At 38.6% G+C, this 27,937-nt stretch overlaps 1 protein-coding gene across 1 annotated transcript in view; it reads right to left on the reverse strand.

Moving 5' to 3' along the window:
* Positions 1-3,339: 3,339 nt before the first annotated feature.
* The window catches only part of LOC124135642 (MAM and LDL-receptor class A domain-containing protein 2-like), a 36,853-nt gene continuing 12,255 nt past the window's right edge, over positions 3,340-27,937 (reverse strand). The window contains exons 5-7 of the mRNA XM_046501072.2: positions 8,314-8,454; positions 5,727-5,820; positions 3,340-5,140 (exon numbers count right to left, since the gene is read on the reverse strand). Coding sequence (XP_046357028.2) covers positions 4,597-5,140; positions 5,727-5,820; positions 8,314-8,454 — 779 coding nt within the window. The 3' untranslated portion in view covers positions 3,340-4,596. The remainder of the gene's footprint in view (positions 5,141-5,726; positions 5,821-8,313; positions 8,455-27,937) is intronic.

Raw genomic sequence — 27,937 nt, forward strand, 5'->3', positions numbered from 1 at the left:
TTCGTTGTGTAGAGTCGCGTCCCTTGGGCACGCCAGAAACCAATGCTTATGGGTTCGAATCCCGGTTCGCCCCGAATATGTTTCTAGGTTTGTCAGCACCATACCCATGCTCGTGGGTTTCACCGAAGTGCTAAACCAGACCTGCATCACTTCGGGCTTTCCTCCCACATCAAGCTGACACGCCGTGATACAACTGGAATAATGTTAAAAGCGGCGTTAAACCCAACTCACTCACATTATTATTATTTCAGCTGAACCTTGAACATAAATTGGTGTAATATTATATTTTATGGTCGCTTCTTACACTTAGAAGACCATTGTCTCGATATCTCGTACAATTCCATGCAATGTGTGGGCTGCCATCAACCAGTTACAGCATTGTTATTAGCTCACAAGATAGTGTTGACGTTTGTCGGTAATACCCGACTACGGACACCCGGGTTAGAATAGGTCTGAGGAGCTCTAGTGTTGCTTGTCGTAACAGGCGACTAAATTGGATCGGGTTCTCAGACTCGGAAATTTGGCAAATTGCATGTCATCGTGCGACGTTGCTAATAATATTAACCACTGTTGTGTGTGGTCAAGACTCCATTATTTAGAGACAGCCGTTCACTGACTTATTCGCAAGCCACCCCACCAATCAATTTCAGTTTATTCATGTCCCCCTCTCCATGATAATTGTGAAACACAAAGATACCATGAATATCATTGAACAGTAAATTGAATTTCCATTTTATTCATCATAGTAACTCATCCTAAAGCTGTGTTAATATTCAGTTCTGTATGATTTGTTTGTTTGTTGTTTAAAGCCGCACTCAGCAATATTCCGGCTATATGACGGTGGTCTGTAAATAATCGAGTCTGGACCAGACAATCCAGTGATTGGCATCGATCCACGCAATTGGGATCGAAAGCAAAAACTAATTGATGTATTACTCGGTCCTATAGACTAACATCTAGTCTCTGAAATGAACAAATCGTACAGAAAAACAGTTGTTGAGTTATCTTAATAAAAAATATAATAAAAGGGAGCCCAGTGACTCTCTTCATTTCCTGATACTGCAGTAATCTAGACTTGCCTAACATTATAGACTTGCATGGGCTGTATTTGATATATATTTGTATCAGGGTCTGTAAGACAGACTATCAGTCCTGGTATGATTCAATATTAAAATTCCGACACAGTTATTCTGATTTGAAATCCAATTTGCAACCAGAAATACACATACCGTATATATCGACGTAATATGTGCCCAGGGCCTCTCAAAATTAGAAATAGTGGGCTCTTATTAGAATATTATTTTGAAAGATAAATTTCGTGGTTTATGCTGACAGCCTGGAATGTTTATGTGCGACAGATATATTTTTCCAGAATTTAATTGCCCATAATTAAGGGTGCATATAACACACGAGTGCGTATTTTACGCGGATAAATAAGTCTTGTGTACATTGATCAATCGGAAGGGGTGCTAACTGGGGTTGTTCACCAGCCAATTTATTAGCAAATGTCGCGTGGGCACTTATTAGAGCGGGGCTCTTATTACGTCGAATACGGTATTACAATTACAAGGTGTCCCTTTAACAATATCTCTCTACAATTAAAAAATTATAAACCTAAAAGGATCTGTTGAACAGGAGCCTGATTGTGTATGTAGTGAAATCGAGGATGGTATAATATCATATTTCATTGTAAGAGAGCGGAAGGTCCGGGTTTCGATCCCCAGCCGCGTCATACCAAAAGACTTTAAAAGATGGTACTTGTTGTTACCCTGTCTGGCGCTCGGCTAAGGGGCTAAAACAAGGACTGGTCGGCTCGGAGTCAGTATACTGTGTCTGAGTTGGGTATTTATGTTAAACTGCGGCATGGTATCTCAGTGAGCTAGCACTATAAATCGGCATCAGTCCGGACTAGTACAAGCACACACACACACACACACACACACACACACACACACACACACACACACACACACACACGTGCATGCACGTCGCTCTATAAGTGCAATAATCTTGGACGCGACGTTAAACCCCATTTAACCTCACCTATTTATTGTGCGAAGTATTTTCCATATATTGTTCGTCCTCATAAATCTCAACAAGACCTTAGCAGCAATGTAAAATCACATCTGTTGTTATTTACTTTAAACGTGTTCAACATGTAACATTGCACTTATGTCGAGTTATGTCCCTTGTAAGAACCTTTATGTACGCTTCATACATTTACTTGAGTACTGTTCACAACTTGAAGCTGAAGTTAATGCCTTGTGTATAATTGTAACTATTAGGCATTGATACTGAAAAAAACCATTTCTGACTGCCAGTCATCTATGTACATCATGTACACCTGTGGTTGGATAAGCACATACACACAGACAGACAGACAATAGCTTATTTCCGTCTCACTTCTGTACAAACATTTAAAAGGCATGATTATTACAAACAAAATTTGTAAAATTATGTACAGAACTAAACATGAAGAATTATGAGAGACGGTAATATAAATGATAAATAAACAGTATATATTAAAACAGTATAAAAATTAACCATATAATACTTTCTTAAAGTCTTTGAGGGCAACATAAGAGGACAACCTTTTGGGTTTTCTAGTTTCTATAATTGATGTCAGGGACGATACATGGTCTTCGGTTGATCTATTTCTCCTGAAACCATTTTGAGCGTCGTGGAGAATATTGTTATATTCTGTCCAAATTTGTAGCCTCCGATTAAGAACACTGCAATACAGTTTGTATATTGCGGTTGTCAAGGTGATTCCTGTATAAGCCAAAGGATTTCTCGGGTCCAATAATGAGCATTTAGGTATTGGGTTAGGCGCCGCGATTCGCTGTGCAGGGTTGCGTCCCTTGGGCACGCCAGAAACCTATGATTGTGGGTTCGAATCCAGGTTCCTCCCGATTATGTTTTTAGGTTTGTCAGCACCATACCCGTGCTCGTGGGTTTCACCGAAGTGGTAAACGTGCAACACTTCGGGCTTTCCTCCCACATTAAGCTGACACGCCGTGATATAACTGTAATACTGTTGAAAGCGGTGTTAAACCTAACTCACTCACTCATTCATCAAAGTATAAAACGTCAACATAACTTCGGGCGTTCCTCGCACATCAAGCTGACATACCGTGGCATGGCTGGAATATATAGCGGCGTTTAACCCAACTCACTCACTCACTCATTCACTCATTTTATGGACCACTGATGTTTGTTTGTTGTTTAACGCCGCACTCAGCGATATTCCAGCTATATGACGGCGGTCTGTAAATAATGGAGTCTGGACCAGACAATCCAGTGATTGACATCATGAGCATCGATCCACGCAATTGGGACACGATGACATGCGTCAACCAAGACAGTGAGCCTGACCACCCGATCCCGTTAACCGCCTCTTACGACAAGCATAGTCGCCTTTTACGGTAAGCATGGGTTGCTGAAGACCTATTCTACCCCAGATCTCGGACCACTGATGATATTTATTGCTTGCCATGTAGTATATGATGAACACAGTAATTATATGAAACACGTCCTTGCCAGAGGTAAGTAACCAGCATATCAACAGAGATTGTAATAAAGGTATGGTGTTATGAAGCTAGTCCTTAAAATATGTATACAAATAAAGAAATCAGTACTTTCTAAAATACCTTCTAATATGATACGGAACCTGAAGTAAAAGTGACCTCAGCAACCTCAGAGTACGTGATCGATAGCAACGTCAAATCTAAGTTTGGTCCCACTCAACATTAAGTCACTAATATATCATATATGGGTCTATTTAACGTGTTTCGTCTATAATGTTTAAGTGCTAATTTCACAATTCAATCGATTTGACACTATCTTTAAAATTAGTCAAATAAAAAAGATGACCACGTGTAACATTATCATTCTAATAGATAAAAAACCCCGCAACATTTCTATTATTGTGTATATAAAATATGTATCTTAAGTTATGGTTCATTTATGCTCGAGGGCGCAGCCAAGTAGATATGTGTTTGCTCCTGCGTACTGGTCAAATCCTCAGGGATTTTCTATTCAGCAGAGAAGATTTAAACTAACAAAAATAAAACATAAAGGACATAACCGAACACATTCGTACAGTGTCTGAATTCTTGCGAAGGGGCAGATCATTTGATATTCTGAGGGTGGGGCGTGTGATTATCTTGAAATAAATGTTTCCCGAAAACTCTGAAAAATATAATTTGCCTTCAGGTTTTACATCCTGGATGTCCTCTGACGTGCAGGTATAGCCTATTTGCATTCTTTCATTAAAAAGTAACATTTAGAATATGTTTCATTCAATAATAGTATGCTATCATAAGTGTTCATTTCATTTATCATAACGGCGGACCAGTGTCCACGTTGTCTCAATTTATTGTTTCAGGTTTCGTCCCTTTGTCCTATCAGGATCCGTTGGTTGTGCATTCGGGTTCCGAGTTCGTCCTGCTATTTTTCATGGTCCGAGAGCAACTATACCCTTATAGTTCACTTAAACGGCGAACCTCATCTTCGTACCTTTGATCTTTCATCCCTCACTAGACTGACACGCCGTTATATAACTGAAATACTGTCTTAGTAATGTTCGACAAGCTTTCAAATATTTTCAAACACAGGCGAGATATATGACGCCGTTCGCCCACATTGAACAGGGGGCAATTTCTTCCCATCTTCAGCGAGATCACCATGGCCATTATGGTAAGATGCTTCTGAAGAATCTTCTTCTTTCCCAGGAGCCTTTGCTACGTCCTCTTCATCCCTTCCACCACTTCCTGTTTGTAACTCATTAGGACCGGGGATACTAACTAGGTAGTCATCATCTCCTGGTAAATCATCCTCGTCTCTTGTTTGCATCGTCATATAAGGTCCAGTGATACCTGTGCTCATCTCAGTCCGGCTAGAAGACGCTGGATGTCGCCGATGCATTTGTTCGTAGGGGTTTCCTGTAGTGGAGGATAATTGTGGTGTATGGCCCTCATTGGTACTGCTTGAGATGACGCGTCCATCTTTGTCCATCTTTGATTCATCCAACTCAGCGTACACCTCGTCTTGCAGGTTATCATAGTCATCAATATCTGGTTCAGTGGGGTTGTTGTTGTGGTTTGGCCAGATGAAATTGTTGTTCTCAATGGGTTTCGACCTGTGGGATCAAGGATTCGAATTTAAAAATTGTCCACAATAATCCTGTCCAGTGAAACGTAAATATCTCGAACATCTTCATCTACATGCAGTAAAAAACCCTTGACCGGAACCGTTAACTCCCCGTACCGGACGAATGCCGTTGGAATCAAGTTCATCACAATGATAACCAGTTCATGGAGCTCTCTACACTACTGCTGTTTCTAAACACGTGGAACCATGATGTAATATCGAAAAAATCTAAACAAAAAATAAATAAAAATATATACTATAGCTGCCACCAGTAAATCAATGTATGATTACCTGTAAATCAATGTATGATTACCTGTCAATTTATGTATGATTACCTGTATATCTAGGTATGATTACCTGTAAATCTAGGTATGAATAACTGTAAATCTATGTATGATTACCTGTAAATCTAGGTATGATTACCTGTAAATCTAGGTATGAATATCTGTAAATCAATGCATGATTACCTGTCAATTTATGTATGATTACCTGTAAATCTAGGTATGATTACCTGTAAATCTAGGTATGATTACCTGTAAATCAACGTGTAAGGGCTTGACATGGTTATTACTTACTTTGCACATTTGTAGCGAACGAATGCCACAACAGACACGATAATGAGCAAGGCGACAGGTGCTATTGAGATATACACAATCGTCATCGTGATATCTGAAATTAGATTGAGTGAAATTCTTTGCAGACAAGAAGACTAACTATTGGAACAGGTACATTTTTTACACAAAATATTGATGTAATTTCTTTGTACATAATGCAACGACAATACACACATTATTACACGTTACACTGGACAAAATATCATCCATTCCAAAAAATCCAAAACTTGGAAATACCACCATTCCAATTGGAAATATGACCATTCCAATATTTGGAAAGGTCATATTTCCAGGCTTGGATTTGTTTGGATTTGTTTGGATTTGTTTGGAAATGTTTGGAAATGTTTGGATACAACGTGTCATAGTCATATCTGTTAAAAGTTGTACAACTTTTGACCTTATGTGAGATTAGTAATGACATGAAAGTAAATAATTAAGAGTATTTTGGCACTATGTACCACGAAAAGACCAAATCATGAGCAAATTTAACTAAAAGAAATTCTGTCATTTAAAGTGGCTACTCTTTATATCTAATTTCTTATCTTCCTTGTCTATAATCATATGACATTGACTTTGAACTTTGAACACTTAAACAAATTTTTTTTTTCCCATACCGACTTACGGTTGTCGTAGAACAAAGACCGTTTCGAGAATATGGAGGGCCTCATTATTATAATTTGAACTAATATACATATGTACATAATAGTACTAGGTATAAATGAATTTTGATAAGTGTTCGTACAAGAATATGAAATTCGAATTACCTCGGAATTATGCGCAACACATAGGGATGAAAATTTTATAATTGTTCTGGAACTATCTGACGGTAATTCAAAACAGGGAACAATATTTCGTCAAATGAATCATTGAGCCAGGAATTCAACGATTTAAATGCTGACAAAATGAATAAACATATCTGGAACAGAGTAGACTGTTCATGTGGACAATTATATGCTACGTCTATTGCCAATGAAGTTTATCACCCCATGTTATAGCATTTGTTTCATATAAAAGATAGAAACCAAAAAAATGGGACAATTAGTTGTTATGAATTAGCTTTACCTCTGTGACATATCACACAACTAAATGTGAATATGTTTATCAAATAATCAATTACAGTAATTAACCTAGTGTCCTTATTTATACACAATTTAATTACGTATTGGGGTACAATATATAATACACATATACACGGAATGATTTCTTATTTTGTCAATTTAATCATAACCCAAATCATACAAATCAAAGTGTGAAAGTAGTGACTAACTTTATGATCAAGGGTATAAATACTCAATTGTATCTATTAATCCTAATAGTATAACAATAAACCCTGTGTATATACTGAGCATATTTAGATACATCCGGATCTACGACCGCAGCCATATAATCAATCAGGGAAAGTATATAAGATTGAATTACAAATGTGCTATCACTTAAACAAAATTTTCCGTTATCCACGTAAGCCTAAACCTGAGAGAAATAAAGTTCTGTTCTGTTCTGAAGACGCCGTCATGATTAGTTGGCGCCAGTCTAGACTGTCCAATCAACGTGAATATACAAACCGTGATGTTACTTGACCAGTTGATGACACCTGTCAAACTCAAATTAGATGTTAACATTTAAAGTTAAATACGTGTTTGTACACAGCCTTTTCTGAAACGTTACAGAAAACTTAACATGTTTGCTTCATGACTATCTAACAGTCTTTATATTGATTTTGCAGACTATTTGTACATACGCTATGTGCACGCTATAGTTCTGCAACTAAGAAGCTTCCAGGTCTTGTAGCGATCTCCTATAAGATATGGCTGAGGTCGCGATTGTTGGAAGGTTTGATTTGAGCGAAACTGGTGTCCAACAGAAGGTTACGTGTTAAATCAAACTGCTTGGCTAAAGAAAGTATTCATTTGAACACTGTATGTGACCAACAAATAACAAACGTTATCAAAAGGTTTTGATTTGGAGGTTTTTTGTGTTTCTTTTCTTTTAAGTATTTATTCCATTTCCCATCATATTTTACATTTCAATATCATACATAGAGCGTGCATGGGTTTTTGTGACATTATTGGCCTGTTTGTAGCATGGACACGTTATCAAACGTTTGCTAGACTAGACAGTCGCCGAAACACAGCAAACCTAAGGTCCTAAACTGTGGTACCTGCATCAAATACATCATCATCATCGAGTAACATTTCTTGTTTGTTTCATTTTTAGGCACCATCAAACATGGGTGTATACTTTTTTTTGTCCCGCAGTTTATTTGGTTTAATTAAGAAAAATAGCTATCAAGTGAAGAGAATCCGGTTGTTTTTCACGTTAGGTATGGTAACAAATTTTTGTGATAACATCACAATACTCCATGATTTGAAACTTTCTGTTACTGGCTTGCTTTCCCTTGCATAATCGTACTGAATTTTGTACAGTACAATCCTAGTATTCACATGTATCCGACCTATAACCCCTATTGAAAAAGTTATGTAACACGTTTTAACATCGACTATATTCTATTAAGGTTAGGATCGCAAGTAACACTGTAGTTTACACGAACCGTCTTCCGCTGGCGCTGTGGTCACGACACCTTCTGTGGAAGAGTTAGACGATTGCTCGTCTGGTGTGGATGACTGTGTTGGTGGCGTAGAAAACGGCGTTGGTGGCGTAGAAAACGGCGTTGCTGTGATGTTGCCGCATACTTTCAGTGTAATAAAAAAAAAAAGGTTGTTTGTGCCATGCCATGTTAAGGGCAAGTGAAATATCATAGACCTGTGTGCAACAAGTTTTCAAGCAACAGTGCTGAAGAGCTTATGGGATAGAACTGTCCATTTGTAGAAGCCGTAATGAGGACCTGCGCCTCATGACATTTTGCATCGGATGCCCAGGCCTGATTTAATATGGACCTGCTTGCTGGCTAAGAGTTGATCTTCGTGTCATATCATGTTAGTTTAACCGTGATAACAGCATTTAGCCCGCGGTGAAATGTCGTATTACTGTAATAACATTCAGACAGAGGTGACATGTCGTATTACTTGTATGACATTCAGACAGAGGTGACATGTTGTATTACTGTGATAACATTCAGACAGAGGTGAAATGTGGTATTATGTGATGTCATTCAGACAGTAGTGGTGACACATTGTATTACTGTGATAACATTCAGACAGCGGTGACACGTTGTATTACTGTTATAACATTCAGACAGAGGTCTTATGTTGTATTACTGTGGTAACATGCAGACAGAGGTGACATGTCGCATTATTGTGATGTCATTCAGACAACGGGGACGTTGTATTACTGGTATGTCATTCAGACAGCGGTGACATGTTATATTACTGTGATAGCATTCAGACAGAGGTGACATGTCGTATTACTGGTATGACATTCAGACAGCGGTGACATGTTGTATAACTGTGAAGTCATTCAGACAGAGTTGACATATTGTATTACTGTGATAACATTCAGAGAGCGGTGAAATGTTGTATTACTGTGATAACATTCAGACAACGGTGACATGCTGTATTAGTGTGATAACATTCAGACAGCGGTGACATGTTGTATTACTGTGATAGCATTCAGACAGAGGTGAAATGTCGTATTACTGTGATAGCATTTAGACAGAGGTGACATGTCGTATTACTGTGGTAACATTCAGACAGCGGTGACATGTTGTATTACTGTGATAACATTCAGACAGCGGTGACATGTTGTATTACTGTGATAGCACTCAGACAGAGATGACATGTCGTATTACTGTGATAGCATTCAGACAGTGGTGATATGTCGTATTACTGTGATAACCTTCAGACAGTGGTGACATGTTTTTTTACTGGTATGTCCTTAAGACAGAGGTGACATGTCGTATTACTGGTATGTCCTTAAGACAGAGGTGATATGTTGTATTACTGTGATAACCTTCAGACAGAGGTGACATGTTTTTTTACTGGTATGTCCTTAAGACAGAGGTGACATGTCGTATTACTGGTATGTCCTTAAGACAGAGGTGACATGTTGTATTAGTGTGATAACATTCAGACAGCGGTGACATGTTGTATTACTGTGATAGCATTCAGACAGAGGTGACATGTCGTATTACTGTGGTAACATTCAGACAGCGGTGACATGTTGTATTACTGTGATATCATTCAGACAGCGGTGACATGTTGTATTACTGTGATAGCACTCAGACAGAGATGACATGTCGTATTACTGTGATAGCACTCAGACAGAGATGACATGTCGTATTACTGTGATAACCTTCAGACAGTGGTGACATGTTTTTTTACTGGTATGTCCTTAAGACAGCGGTGACATGTCGTATTACTGGTATGTCCTTAAGACAGAGGTGACATGTTGTATTACTGTGATAGCATTCAGACAGTGGTGACATGTTGCATTGATGGTATGTCATTAAGACAACGGTGACATGTCGTATTACTGTGATGTCATTCAGAGAGTTGTGACATGTTGTATTACTGTGATAGCATTCAGACAGTGGTGACATGTTGTATTACTGGTATGTCATTAAGACAGCGGTGACATGTTGTATTACTGTGATGTCATTCAGAGAGTTGTGACATGTTGTCTTACTGTAATAGCATTTACACAGAGGTGATATGTCGTATTACTGTGATAACATTCAGACAGAGGTGACATGTTTTATTACTGTGATAACATTCAGACAGCGGTGAAATGTTGTATTACTGTGATGGCATTCAGACAGAGGTGACATGTTGTATTACTGTGATAGCATTCAGACAGAGGTGACATGTTGTATTACTGTGATTACATTCAGACAGCAGTGACATGTTGTATTACTGTGATAACATTCAGACAGTGGAGACATGTTTTATTACTGGTATGTCCTTAAGACAGAGGTGACATGTTGTATTACTGTGATAACATTCAGACTGCGGTGACATGTTGTATTACTGTGATAGCATTCAGACAGAGGTGACATGTTGTCTTACTGTGATAGCATTTAGACAGAGATGATATGTCGTATTACTGTGATAACATTCAGACAGTGGTGACATGTTGCATTGATGGTATGTCATTAGGACAGCGGTGACATGTCGTATTACTGTGATGCCATTCAGATAGAGGTGACATGTTGTATTACTGTGATAGCATTCAGACAGTGGTGACATGTTGTATTACTGGTATGTCATTAAGACAGAGGTGACATGTTGTATTACTGTGATAACATTCAGACAGTGGAGACATGTTTTATTACTGGTATGTCCTTAAGACAGAGGTGACATGTTGTATTACTGTGATAACATTCAGACTGCGGTGACATGTTGTATTACTGTGATAGCATTCAGACAGAGGTGACATGTTGTCTTACTGTGATAGCATTTAGACAGAGATGATATGTCGTATTACTGTGATAACATTCAGACAGTGGTGACATGTTGCATTGATGGTATGTCATTAGGACAGCGGTGACATGTCGTATTACTGTGATGCCATTCAGATAGAGGTGACATGTTGTATTACTGTGATAGCATTCAGACAGTGGTGACATGTTGTATTACTGGTATGTCATTAAGACAGAGGTGACATGTTGTATTACTGTGATAACATTCAGACAGCGGTGACACGTTGTATTACTGTTATAACATTCAGACAGAGGTGACATGTTGTATTACTGTGATAGCATTCAGACAGAGGTGACATGTTGTCTTACTGTAATAACATTTACACAGAGGTGATATGTCGTATTACTGTGATAACATTCAGACAGCGGTGACATGTTGTATTACTGTGATAACATTCAGACAGCGGTGACATGTTGTATTACTGTGATAACATTCAGACAGAGGTGACATGTTGTATTACTGTAATAGCATTCAGACAGAGGTGACATGTTGTCTAACTGTGATAGCATTTAGACAGAGGTGATATGTCGTATTACTGTGATAACATTCAGACAGTGGTGACATGTTGCATTGATGGTATGTCATTAAGACAACGGTGACATGTCGTATTACTGTGATGTCATTCAGAGAGTTGTGACATGTTGTATTACTGTGATAGCATTCAGACAGTGGTGACATGTTGTATTACTGGTATGTCATTAAGACAGCGGTGACATGTTGTATTACTGTGATGTCATTCAGAGAGTTGTGACATGTTGTCTTACTGTAATAGCATTTACACAGAGGTGATATGTCGTATTACTGTGATAACATTCAGACAGAGGTGACATGTTTTATTACTGTGATAACATTCAGACAGCGGTGAAATGTTGTATTACTGTGATGGCATTCAGACAGAGGTGACATGTTGTATTACTGTGATAGCATTCAGACAGAGGTGACATGTTGTATTACTGTGATTACATTCAGACAGCAGTGACATGTTGTATTACTGTGATAACATTCAGACAGTGGAGACATGTTGTATTACTGGTATGTCCTTAAGACAGAGGTGACATGTTGTATTACTGTGATAACATTCAGACTGCGGTGACATGTTGTATTACTGTGATAGCATTCAGACAGAGGTGATATGTCGTATTACTGTGATAACATTCAGACAGTGGAGACATGTTGTATTGATGGTATGTCATTCAGACAGAGGTGACATGTTGTATTACTGTGATAGCATTTAGACAGAGGTGACATGTTTTATTACTGGTATGTCATTAAGACAGCGGTGACATGTCGTATTACTGTGATGTCATTCAGACAGTTGTGACATGTTGTATTACTGTGATAGCATTCAGACAGTGGTGACATGTTGTATTACTGGTATGTCCTTAAGACAGAGGTGACATGTTGTATTACTTTGATAACATTCAGACAGAGGTGACATGTTGTATTACTGTGATAGCATTCAGACAGTGGTGACATGTTGTATTACTGGTATGTCATTGAGACAGAGGTGACATGTTGTATTACTGGTATGTCCTTAAGACAGAGGTGACATGTTGTATTACTGTGATAACATTCAGACAGAGGTGACATGTTGTTTTACTGTGATAGCATTCAGACAGTGGTGACATGTTGTATTACTGTGATAGCATTCAGACAGAGGTGACATGTTGTATTACTGTGATAGCATTCAGACAGTGGTGACATGTTGTATTACTGTGATAGCATTCAGACAGAGGTGACATGTTGTATTACTGTGATAACCTTCAGACAGTGGTGACATGTTTTTTTACTGGTATGTCCTTAAGACAGAGGTGACATGTTGTATTACTGGTATGTCCTTAAAACAGAGGTGACATGTTGTATTACTGTGATAGCATTCAGACAGTGGTGACATGTTTATCCTTAGGACAGAGGTGACATGTCGTATTACTGGTATGTCCTTAGGACAGAGGTGACATGTTGTATTACTGTGATAGCATCCAGACAGAGGTGACATGTTGTCTTACTGTGATAGCATTCAGACAGTGGTGACATGTTGTATTACTGGTATGTCCTTAAGACAGAGGAGACATGTTGTATTACTGTGATAACATTCAGACAGCAGTGACATGTTGGATTACTGTGATAGCATTCAGACAGAGGTGACATTTTGTCTTACTGTAATAGCATTTAGACAGAGGTGATATGTCGTATTACTGTGATAACATTCAGACAGTGGTGACATGTTGTATTGATGGTATGTCATTCAGACAGAGGTGACATGTTGTATTACTGTGATAGCATTTAGACAGAGGTGACATGTTTTATTACTGGTATGTCATTAAGACAGCGGTGACATGTCGTATTACTGTGATGTCATTCAGACAGTTGTGACATGTTGTATTACTGTGATAGCATTCAGACAGTGGTGACATGTTGTATTACTGGTATGTCCTTAAGACAGAGGTGACATGTTGTATTACTGTGATAACATTCAGACAGAGGTGACATGTTGTATTACTGTGATAGCATTCAGACAGTGGTGACATGTTGTATTACTGGTATGTCATTGAGACAGAGGTGACATGTTGTAATTCTGGTATGTCCTTAAGACAGAGGTGACATGTTGTATTACTGTGATAACATTCAGACAGAGGTGACATGTTGTTTTACTGTGATAGCATTCAGACAGTGGTGACATGTTGTATTACTGTGATAGCATTCAGACAGAGGTGACATGTTGTATTACTGTGATAGCATTCAGACAGTGGTGACATGTTGTATTACTGTGATAGCATTCAGACAGAGGTGACATGTTGTATTACTGTGATAACCTTCAGACAGTGGTGACATGTTTTTTTACTGGTATGTCCTTAAGACAGAGGTGACATGTCGTATTACTGGTATGTCCTTAAGACAGAGGTGACATGTTGTATTACTGTGATAGCATTCAGACAGTGGTGACATGTTTAATTACTGGTATGTCCTTAGGACAGAGGTGACATGTCGTATTACTGGTATGTCCTTAGGACAGAGGTGACATGTTGTATTACTGTGATAGCATCCAGACAGAGGTGACATGTTGTCTTACTGTGATAGCATTCAGACAGTGGTGACATGTTGTATTACTGGTATGTCCTTAAGACAGAGGAGACATGTTGTATTACTGTGATAACATTCAGACAGCAGTGCCATGTTGGATTACTGTGATAGCATTCAGACAGAGGTGACATGTTGTCTAACTGTGATAGCATTTAGACAGAGGTGATATGTCGTATTACTGTGATAACATTCAGACAGTGGTGACATGTTGCATTGATGGTATGTCATTAGGACAGCGGTGACATGTCGTATTACTGTGATGTCATTCAGACAGAGGTGACATGTTGTATTACTGTGATAGCATTCAGACAGTGGTGACATGTTGTATTACTGGTATGTCATTAAGACAGAGGTGACATGTTGTATTACTGTAATAACATTTACACAGAGGTGACATGTCGTTTTATTGTGATCACATTCAGACAGAGGTGACATGTTGTATTACTGTGATAACATTCAGACAGCGGTGACATGTTGTATTACTGTGATAACATTCAGACAGAGGTGACATGTTGTATTACTGTAATAGCATTCAGACAGAGGTGACATGTTGTCTAACTGTGATAGCATTTAGACAGAGGTGATATGTCGTATTACTGTGATAACATTCAGACAGTGGTGACATGTTGCATTGATGGTATGTCATTAAGACAACGGCGACATGTCGTATTACTGTGATGTCATTCAGAGAGTTGTGACATGTTGTATTACTGTGATAGCATTCAGACAGTGGTGACATGTTGTATTACTGGTATGTCATTAAGACAGCGGTGACATGTTGTATTACTGTGATGTCATTCAGAGAGTTGTGACATGTTGTCTTACTGTAATAGCATTTACACAGAGGTGATATGTCGTATTACTGTGATAACATTCAGACAGAGGTGACATGTTTTATTACTGTGATAACATTCAGACAGCGGTGACATGTTGTATTACTGTGATGGCATTCAGACAGAGGTGACATGTTGTATTACTATGATAGCATTCAGACAGAGGTGACATGTTGTATTACTGTGATTACATTCAGACAGCAGTGACATGTTGTATTACTGTGATAACATTCAGACAGTGGAGACATGTTTTATTACTGGTATGTCCTTAAGACAGAGGTGACATGTTGTATTACTGTGATAACATTCAGACTGCGGTGACATGTTGTATTACTGTGATAGCATTCAGACAGAGGTGACATGTTGTCTTACTGTGATAGCATTTAGACAGAGGTGATATGTCGTATTACTGTGATAACATTTAGACAGTGGTGACATGTTGTATTGATGGTATGTCATTCAGACAGAGGTGACATGTTGTATTACTGTGATAGCATTTAGACAGAGGTGACATGTTTTATTACTGGTATGTCATTAAGACAGCGGTGACATGTCGTATTACTGTGACGTCATTCAGAGAGTTGTGACATGTTGTATTACTGTGATAGCATTCAGACAGTGGTGACATGTTGTATTACTGGTATGTCCTTAAGACAGAGGTGACATGTTGTATTACTGTGATAACATTCAGACAGAGGTGACATGTTGTATTACTGTGATAGCATTCAGACAGTGGTGACATGTTGTATTACTGGTATGTCATTGAGACAGAGGTGACATGTTGTCTTACTGGTATGTCCTTAAGACAGAGGTGACATGTTGTATTACTGTGATAACATTCAGACAGAGGTGACATGTTGTTTTACTGTGATAGCATTCAGACAGTGGTGACATGTTGTATTACTGTGATAGCATTCAGACAGAGGTGACATGTTGTATTACTGTGATAGCATTCAGACAGTGGTGACATGTTGTATTACTGTGATAGCATTCAGACAGAGGTGACATGTTGTATTACTGTGATAACCTTCAGACAGTGGTGACATGTTTTTTTACTGGTATGTCCTTAAGACAGAGGTGACATGTCGTATTACTGGTATGTCCTTAAGACAGAGGTGACATGTTGTATTACTGTGATAGCATTCAGACAGTGGTGACATGTTTAATTACTGGTATGTCCTTAGGACAGAGGTGACATGTCGTATTACTGGTATGTCCTTAGGACAGAGGTGACATGTTGTATTACTGTGATAACATCCAGACAGAGGTGACATGTTGTCTTACTGTGATAGCATTCAGACAGTGGTGACATGTTGTATTACTGGTATGTCCTTAAGACAGAGGAGACATGTTGTATTACTGTGATAACATTCAGACAGCAGTGACATGTTGGATTACTGTGATAGCATTCAGACAGAGGTGACATGTTGTCTAACTGTGATAGCATTTAGACAGAGGTGATATGTCGTATTACTGTGATAACATTCAGACAGTGGTGACATGTTGCATTGATGGTATGTCATTAGGACAGCGGTGACATGTCGTATTACTGTGATGTCATTCAGACAGAGGTGACATGTTGTATTACTGTGATAGCATTCAGACAGTGGTGACATGTTGTATTACTGGTATGTCATTAAGACAGAGGTGACATGTTGTATTACTGTAATAACATTTACACAGAGGTGACATGTCGTTTTATTGTGATCACATTCAGACAGAGGTGACATGTTGTATTACTGTGATAACATTCAGACAGCGGTGACATGTTGTATTACTGTGATAACATTCAGACAGAGGTGACATGTTGTATTACTGTAATAGCATTCAGACAGAGGTGACATGTTGTCTAACTGTGATAGCATTTAGACAGAGGTGATATGTCGTATTACTGTGATAACATTCAGACAGTGGTGACATGTTGCATTGATGGTATGTCATTAAGACAACGGTGACATGTCGTATTACTGTGATGTCATTCAGAGAGTTGTGACATGTTGTATTACTGTGATAGCATTCAGACAGTGGTGACATGTTGTATTACTGGTATGTCATTAAGACAGCGGTGACATGTTGTATTACTGTGATGTCATTCAGAGAGTTGTGACGTGTTGTCTTACTGTAATAGCATTTACACAGAGGTGATATGTCGTATTACTGTGATAACATTCAGACAGAGGTGACATGTTTTATTACTGTGATAACATTCAGACAGCGGTGACATGTTGTATTACTGTGATGGCATTCAGACAGAGGTGACATGTTGTATTACTATGATAGCATTCAGACAGAGGTGACATATTGTATTACTGTGATTACATTCAGACAGCAGTGACATGTTGTATTACTGTGATAACATTCAGACAGTGGAGACATGTTTTATTACTGGTATGTCCTTAAGACAGAGGTGACATGTTGTATTACTGTGATAACATTCACACTGCGGTGACATGTTGTATTACTGTGATAGCATTCAGACAGAGGTGACATGTTGTCTTACTGTGATAGCATTTAGACAGAGGTGATATGTCGTATTACTGTGATAACATTCAGACAGTGGTGACATGTTGTATTGATGGTATGTCATTCAGACAGAGGTGACATGTTGTATTACTGTGATAGCATTTAGACAGAGGTGACATGTTTTATTACTGGTATGTCATTAAGACAGCGGTGACATGTCGTATTACTGTGATGTCATTCAGACAGTTGTGACATGTTGTATTACTGTGATAGCATTCAGACAGTGGTGACATGTTGTATTACTGGTATGTCATTAAGACAGAGGTGACATGTTGTATTACTGTGATAACATTCAGACAGAGGTGACATGTTGTATTACTGTGATAGCATTCAGACAGTGGTGACATGTTGTATTACTGTGATAGCATTCAGACAGAGGTGACATGTTGTATTACTGGTATGTCCTTAAGACAGAGGTGACATGTTGTATTACTGTGATAACATTCAGACAGCGGTGACATGTTGTATTACTGTGATAACATTCAGACAGAGGTGACATGTTGTTTTACTGTGATAGCATTCAGACAGTGGTGACATGTTGTATTACTGTGATAACATTCAGACAGTGGAGACATGTTTTATTACTGGTATGTCCTTAAGACAGAGGTGACATGTTGTATTACTGTGATAACATTCAGACTGCGGTGACATGTTGTATTACTGTGATAGCATTCAGACAGAGGTGACATGTTGTCTTACTGTGATAGCATTTAGACAGAGGTGATATGTCGTATTACTGTGATAACATTCAGACAGTGGTGACATGTTGTATTGATGGTATGTCATTCAGACAGAGGTGACATGTTGTATTACTGTGATAGCATTTAGACAGTGGTGACATGTTTTATTACTGGTATGTCATTAAGACAGCGGTGACATGTCGTATTACTGTGATGTCATTCAGACAGTTGTGACATGTTGTATTACTGTGATAGCATTCAGACAGTGGTGACATGTTGTATTACTGGTATGTCATTAAGACAGAGGTGACATGTTGTATTACTGTGATAACATTCAGACAGCGGTGACATGTTGTATTACTGTGATAGCATTCAGACAGAGGTGACATGTTGTCTTACTGTAATAACATTTACACAGAGGTGACATGTCGTTTTATTGTGATCACATTCAGACATAGGTGACATGTTGTATTACTGTGGTAACATTCAGACAGCGGTGACATGTTGTATTACTGTAATAGCATTCAGACAGAGGTGACATGTTGTCTAACTGTGATAGCATTTAGACAGAGGTGATATGTCGTATTACTGTGATAACATTCAGACAGTGGTGACATGTTGCATTGATGGTATGTCATTAAGACAACGGTGACATGTCGTATTACTGTGATGTCATTCAGAGAGTTGTGACATGTTGTATTACTGTGATAGCATTCAGACAGTGGTGACATGTTGTATTACTGGTATGTCATTAAGACAGCGGTGACATGTTGTATTACTGTGATGTCATTCAGAGAGTTGTGACATGTTGTCTTACTGTAATAGCATTTACACAGAGGTGATATGTCGTATTACTGTGATAACATTCAGACAGAGGTGACATGTTTTATTACTGTGATAACATTCAGACAGCGGTGAAATGTTGTATTACTGTGATGGCATTCAGACAGAGGTGACATGTTGTATTACTGTGATAGCATTCAGACAGAGGTGACATGTTGTATTACTGTGATTACATTCAGACAGCAGTGACATGTTGTATTACTGTGATAACATTCAGACAGTGGAGACATGTTGTATTACTGGTATGTCCTTAAGACAGAGGTGACATGTTGTATTACTGTGATAACATTCAGACTGCGGTGACATGTTGTATTACTGTGATAGCATTCAGACAGAGGTGATATGTCGTATTACTGTGATAACATTCAGACAGTGGAGACATGTTGTATTGATGGTATGTCATTCAGACAGAGGTGACATGTTGTATTACTGTGATAGCATTTAGACAGAGGTGACATGTTTTATTACTGGTATGTCATTAAGACAGCGGTGACATGTCGTATTACTGTGATGTCATTCAGACAGTTGTGACATGTTGTATTACTGTGATAGCATTCAGACAGTGGTGACATGTTGTATTACTGGTATGTCCTTAAGACAGAGGTGACATGTTGTATTACTTTGATAACATTCAGACAGAGGTGACATGTTGTATTACTGTGATAGCATTCAGACAGTGGTGACATGTTGTATTACTGGTATGTCATTGAGACAGAGGTGACATGTTGTATTACTGGTATGTCCTTAAGACAGAGGTGACATGTTGTATTACTGTGATAACATTCAGACAGAGGTGACATGTTGTTTTACTGTGATAGCATTCAGACAGTGGTGACATGTTGTATTACTGTGATAGCATTCAGACAGAGGTGACATGTTGTATTACTGTGATAGCATTCAGACAGTGGTGACATGTTGTATTACTGTGATAGCATTCAGACAGAGGTGACATGTTGTATTACTGTGATAACCTTCAGACAGTGGTGACATGTTTTTTTACTGGTATGTCCTTAAGACAGAGGTGACATGTTGTATTACTGGTATGTCCTTAAAACAGAGGTGACATGTTGTATTACTGTGATAGCATTCAGACAGTGGTGACATGTTTAATTACTGGTATGTCCTTAGGACAGAGGTGACATGTCGTATTACTGGTATGTCCTTAGGACAGAGGTGACATGTTGTATTACTGTGATAGCATCCAGACAGAGGTGACATGTTGTCTTACTGTGATAGCATTCAGACAGTGGTGACATGTTGTATTACTGGTATGTCCTTAAGACAGAGGAGACATGTTGTATTACTGTGATAACATTCAGACAGCAGTGACATGTTGGATTACTGTGATAGCATTCAGACAGAGGTGACATTTTGTCTTACTGTAATAGCATTTAGACAGAGGTGATATGTCGTATTACTGTGATAACATTCAGACAGTGGTGACATGTTGTATTGATGGTATGTCATTCAGACAGAGGTGACATGTTGTATTACTGTGATAGCATTTAGACAGAGGTGACATGTTTTATTACTGGTATGTCATTAAGACAGCGGTGACATGTCGTATTACTGTGATGTCATTCAGACAGTTGTGACATGTTGTATTACTGTGATAGCATTCAGACAGTGGTGACATGTTGTATTACTGGTATGTCCTTAAGACAGAGGTGACATGTTGTATTACTGTGATAACATTTAGACAGAGGTGACATGTTGTATTACTGTGATAGCATTCAGACAGTGGTGACATGTTGTATTACTGGTATGTCATTGAGACAGAGGTGACATGTTGTAATTCTGGTATGTCCTTAAGACAGAGGTGACATGTTGTATTACTGTGATAACATTCAGACAGAGGTGACATGTTGTTTTACTGTGATAGCATTCAGACAGTGGTGACATGTTGTATTACTGTGATAGCATTCAGACAGAGGTGACATGTTGTATTACTGTGATAGCATTCAGACAGTGGTGACATGTTGTATTACTGTGATAGCATTCAGACAGAGGTGACATGTTGTATTACTGTGATAACCTTCAGACAGTGGTGACATGTTTTTTTACTGGTATGTCCTTAAGACAGAGGTGACATGTCGTATTACTGGTATGTCCTTAAGACAGAGGTGACATGTTGTATTACTGTGATAGCATTCAGACAGTGGTGACATGTTTAATTACTGGTATGTCCTTAGGACAGAGGTGACATGTCGTATTACTGGTATGTCCTTAGGACAGAGGTGACATGTTGTATTACTGTGATAGCATCCAGACAGAGGTGACATGTTGTCTTACTGTGATAGCATTCAGACAGTGGTGACATGTTGTATTACTGGTATGTCCTTAAGACAGAGGAGACATGTTGTATTACTGTGATAACATTCAGACAGCAGTGACATGTTGGATTACTGTGATAGCATTCAGACAGAGGTGACATGTTGTCTAACTGTGATAGCATTTAGACAGAGGTGATATGTCGTATTACTGTGATAACATTCAGACAGTGGTGACATGTTGCATTGATGGTATGTCATTAGGACAGCGGTGACATGTCGTATTACTGTGATGTCATTCAGACAGAGGTGACATGTTGTATTACTGTGATAGCATTCAGACAGTGGTGACATGTTGTATTACTGGTATGTCATTAAGACAGAGGTGACATGTTGTATTACTGTAATAACATTTACACAGAGGTGACATGTCGTTTTATTGTGATCACATTCAGACAGAGGTGACATGTTTTATTACTGTGATAACATTCAGACAGCGGTGACATGTTGTATTACTGTGATAACATTCAGACAGAGGTGACATGTTGTATTACTGTAATAGCATTCAGACAGAGGTGACATGTTGTCTAACTGTGATAGCATTTAGACAGAGGTGATATGTCGTATTACTGTGATAACATTCAGACAGTGGTGACATGTTGCATTGATGGTATGTCATTAAGACAACGGCGACATGTCGTATTACTGTGATGTCATTCAGAGAGTTGTGACATGTTGTATTACTGTGATAGCATTCAGACAGTGGTGACATGTTGTATTACTGGTATGTCATTAAGACAGCGGTGACATGTTGTATTACTGTGATGTCATTCAGAGAGTTGTGACATGTTGTCTTACTGTAATAGCATTTACACAGAGGTGATATGTCGTATTACTGTGATAACATTCAGACAGAGGTGACATGTTTTATTACTGTGATAACATTCAGACAGCGGTGACATGTTGTATTACTGTGATGGCATTCAGACAGAGGTGACATGTTGTATTACTATGATAGCATTCAGACAGAGGTGACATGTTGTATTACTGTGATTACATTCAGACAGCAGTGACATGTTGTATTACTGTGATAACATTCAGACAGTGGAGACATGTTTTATTACTGGTATGTCCTTAAGACAGAGGTGACATGTTGTATTACTGTGATAACATTCAGACTGCGGTGACATGTTGTATTACTGTGATAGCATTCAGACAGAGGTGACATGTTGTCTTACTGTGATAGCATTTAGACAGAGGTGATATGTCGTATTACTGTGATAACATTTAGACAGTGGTGACATGTTGTATTGATGGTATGTCATTCAGACAGAGGTGACATGTTGTATTACTGTGATAGCATTTAGACAGAGGTGACATGTTTTATTACTGGTATGTCATTAAGACAGCGGTGACATGTCGTATTACTGTGACGTCATTCAGAGAGTTGTGACATGTTGTATTACTGTGATAGCATTCAGACAGTGGTGACATGTTGTATTACTGGTATGTCCTTAAGACAGAGGTGACATGTTGTATTACTGTGATAACATTCAGACAGAGGTGACATGTTGTATTACTGTGATAGCATTCAGACAGTGGTGACATGTTGTATTACTGGTATGTCATTGAGACAGAGGTGACATGTTGTCTTACTGGTATGTCCTTAAGACAGAGGTGACATGTTGTATTACTGTGATAACATTCAGACAGAGGTGACATGTTGTTTTACTGTGATAGCATTCAGACAGTGGTGACATGTTGTATTACTGTGATAGCATTCAGACAGAGGTGACATGTTGTATTACTGTGATAGCATTCAGACAGTGGTGACATGTTGTATTACTGTGATAGCATTCAGACAGAGGTGACATGTTGTATTACTGTGATAACCTTCAGACAGTGGTGACATGTTTTTTTACTGGTATGTCCTTAAGACAGAGGTGACATGTCGTATTACTGGTATGTCCTTAAGACAGAGGTGACATGTTGTATTACTGTGATAGCATTCAGACAGTGGTGACATGTTTAATTACTGGTATGTCCTTAGGACAGAGGTGACATGTCGTATTACTGGTATGTCCTTAGGACAGAGGTGACATGTTGTATTACTGTGATAACATCCAGACAGAGGTGACATGTTGTCTTACTGTGATAGCATTCAGACAGTGGTGACATGTTGTATTACTGGTATGTCCTTAAGACAGAGGAGACATGTTGTATTACTGTGATAACATTCAGACAGCAGTGACATGTTGGATTACTGTGATAGCATTCAGACAGAGGTGACATGTTGTCTAACTGTGATAGCATTTAGACAGAGGTGATATGTCGTATTACTGTGATAACATTCAGACAGTGGTGACATGTTGCATTGATGGTATGTCATTAGGACAGCGGTGACATGTCGTATTACTGTGATGTCATTCAGACAGAGGTGACATGTTGTATTACTGTGATAGCATTCAGACAGTGGTGACATGTTGTATTACTGGTATGTCAGTAAGACAGAGGTGACATGTTGTATTACTGTAATAACATTTACACAGAGGTGACATGTCGTTTTATTGTGATCACATTCAGACAGAGGTGACATGTTGTATTACTGTGATAACATTCAGACAGCGGTGACATGTTGTATTACTGTGATAACATTCAGACAGAGGTGACATGTTGTATTACTGTAATAGCATTCAGACAGAGGTGACATGTTGTCTAACTGTGATAGCATTTAGACAGAGGTGATATGTCGTATTACTGTGATAACATTCAGACAGTGGTGACATGTTGCATTGATGGTATGTCATTAAGACAACGGTGACATGTCGTATTACTGTGATGTCATTCAGAGAGTTGTGACATGTTGTATTACTGTGATAGCATTCAGACAGTGGTGACATGTTGTATTACTGGTATGTCATTAAGACAGCAGTGACATGTTGTATTACTGTGATGTCATTCAGAGAGTTGTGACGTGTTGTCTTACTGTAATAGCATTTACACAGAGGTGATATGTCGTATTACTGTGATAACATTCAGACAGAGGTGACATGTTTTATTACTGTGATAACATTCAGACAGCGGTGACATGTTGTATTACTGTGATGGCATTCAGACAGAGGTGACATGTTGTATTACTATGATAGCATTCAGACAGAGGTGACATATTGTATTACTGTGATTACATTCAGACAGCAGTGACATGTTGTATTACTGTGATAACATTCAGACAGTGGAGACATGTTTTATTACTGGTATGTCCTTAAGACAGAGGTGACATGTTGTATTACTGTGATAACATTCACACTGCGGTGACATGTTGTATTACTGTGATAGCATTCAGACAGAGGTGACATGTTGTCTTACTGTGATAGCATTTAGACAGAGGTGATATGTCGTATTACTGTGATAACATTCAGACAGTGGTGACATGTTGTATTGATGGTATGTCATTCAGACAGAGGTGACATGTTGTATTACTGTGATAGCATTTAGACAGAGGTGACATGTTTTATTACTGGTATGTCATTAAGACAGCGGTGACATGTCGTATTACTGTGATGTCATTCAGACAGTTGTGACATGTTGTATTACTGTGATAGCATTCAGACAGTGGTGACATGTTGTATTACTGGTATGTCATTAAGACAGAGGTGACATGTTGTATTACTGTGATAACATTCAGACAGAGGTGACATGTTGTATTACTGTGATAGCATTCAGACAGTGGTGACATGTTGTATTACTGTGATAGCATTCAGACAGAGGTGACATGTTGTATTACTGGTATGTCCTTAAGACAGAGGTGACATGTTGTATTACTGTGATAACATTCAGACAGCGGTGACATGTTGTATTACTGTGATAACATTCAGACAGAGGTGACATGTTGTTTTACTGTGATAGCATTCAGACAGTGGTGACATGTTGTATTACTGTGATAACATTCAGACAGTGGAGACATGTTTTATTACTGGTATGTCCTTAAGACAGAGGTGACATGTTGTATTACTGTGATAACATTCAGACTGCGGTGACATGTTGTATTACTGTGATAGCATTCAGACAGAGGTGACATGTTGTCTTACTGTGATAGCATTTAGACAGAGGTGATATGTCGTATTACTGTGATAACATTCAGACAGTGGTGACATGTTGTATTGATGGTATGTCATTCAGACAGAGGTGACATGTTGTATTACTGTGATAGCATTTAGACAGTGGTGACATGTTTTATTACTGGTATGTCATTAAGACAGCGGTGACATGTCGTATTACTGTGATGTCATTCAGACAGTTGTGACATGTTGTATTACTGTGATAGCATTCAGACAGTGGTGACATGTTGTATTACTGGTATGTCATTAAGACAGAGGTGACATGTTGTATTACTGTGATAACATTCAGACAGCGGTGACATGTTGTATTACTGTGATAGCATTCAGACAGAGGTGACATGTTGTCTTACTGTAATAACATTTACACAGAGGTGACATGTCGTTTTATTGTGATCACATTCAGACATAGGTGACATGTTGTATTACTGTGGTAACATTCAGACAGCGGTGACATGTTGTATTACTGTAATAGCATTCAGACAGAGGTGACATGTTGTCTAACTGTGATAGCATTTAGACAGAGGTGATATGTCGTATTACTGTGATAACATTCAGACAGTGGTGACATGTTGCATTGATGGTATGTCATTAAGACAACGGTGACATGTCGTATTACTGTGATGTCATTCAGAGAGTTGTGACATGTTGTATTACTGTGATAGCATTCAGACAGTGGTGACATGTTGTATTACTGGTATGTCATTAAGACAGCGGTGACATGTTGTATTACTGTGATGTCATTCAGAGAGTTGTGACATGTTGTCTTACTGTAATAGCATTTACACAGAGGTGATATGTCGTATTACTGTGATAACATTCAGACAGAGGTGACATGTTTTATTACTGTGATAACATTCAGACAGCGGTGAAATGTTGTATTACTGTGATGGCATTCAGACAGAGGTGACATGTTGTATTACTGTGATAGCATTCAGACAGAGGTGACATGTTGTATTACTGTGATTACATTCAGACAGCAGTGACATGTTGTATTACTGTGATAACATTCAGACAGTGGTGACATGTTGTATTACTGGTATGTCCTTAAGACAGAGGTGACATGTTGTATTACTGTGATAACATTCAGACTGCGGTGACATGTTGTATTACTGTGATAGCATTTAGACAGAGGTGATATGTCGTATTACTGTGATAACATTCAGACAGTGGTGACATGTTGTATTGATGGTATGTCATTCAGACAGAGGTGACATGTTGTATTACTGTGATAGCATTTAGACAGAGGTGACATGTTTTATTACTGGTATGTCATTAAGACAGCGGTGACATGTCGTATTACTGTGATGTCATTCAGACAGTTGTGACATGTTGTATTACTGTGATAGCATTCAGACAGTGGTGACATGTTGTATTACTGGTATGTCCTTAAGACAGAGGTGACATGTTGTATTACTGTGATAACATTCAGACAGAGGTGACATGTTGTATTACTGTGATAGCATTCAGACAGTGGTGACATGTTGTATTACTGGTATGTCATTGAGACAGAGGTGACATGTTGTATTACTGGTATGTCCTTAAGACAGAGGTGACATGTTGTATTACTGTGATAACATTCGGACAGCGGTGACATGTTGTTTTACTGTGATAGCATTCAGACAGTGGTGACATGTTGTATTACTGTGATAGCATTCAGAGAGTGGAGACATTTTCTATTACTGTGATAGCATTCAGACAGAGGTGACATGTTGTATTACTGTGATAGCATTCAGACAGTGGTGACATGTTTAATTACTTGTATGTCCTTAGGACAGAGGTGACATGTCGTATTACTGGTATGTCCTTAGGACAGAGGTGACATGTTGTATTACTGTGATAGCATCCAGACAGAGGTGACATGTTGTATTACTGTGATAGCATTCAGACAGTGGTGACATGTTGTATTACTGGTATGTCCTTAAGACAGAGGAGACATGTTGTATTACTGTGATAACATTCAGACAGCAGTGACATGTTGGATTACTGTGATAGCATTCAGACAGAGGTGACATGTTGTCTAACTGTGATAGCATTTAGACAGAGGTGATATGTCGTATTACTGTGATAACATTCAGACAGTGGTGACATGTTGTATTACTGGTATGTCATTAAGACAGAGGTGACATGTTGTATTACTGTGATAACATTCAGACAGCGGTGACATGTTGTATTACTGTGATAGCATTCAGACAGAGGTGACATGTTGTCTTACTGTAATAGCATTTACACAGAGGTGATATGTCGTATTACTGTGATAACATTCAGACAGAGGTGACATGTTTTATTACTGTGATAACATTCAGACAGCGGTGACATGTTGTATTACTGTGATAACATTCAGACTGCGGTGACATGTTGTATTACTGTGATAGCATTCAGACAGTGGTGACATGTTGTATTGATGGTATGTCATTCAGACAGAGGTGACATGTTGTATTACTGTGATAGC

The sequence above is a fragment of the Haliotis rufescens genome, unplaced genomic scaffold (genome assembly GCF_023055435.1).
Source record: "Haliotis rufescens isolate VD_foot unplaced genomic scaffold, xgHalRufe1.0.p SCAF_2, whole genome shotgun sequence".
Taxonomy (NCBI): domain Eukaryota; kingdom Metazoa; phylum Mollusca; class Gastropoda; order Lepetellida; family Haliotidae; genus Haliotis; species Haliotis rufescens.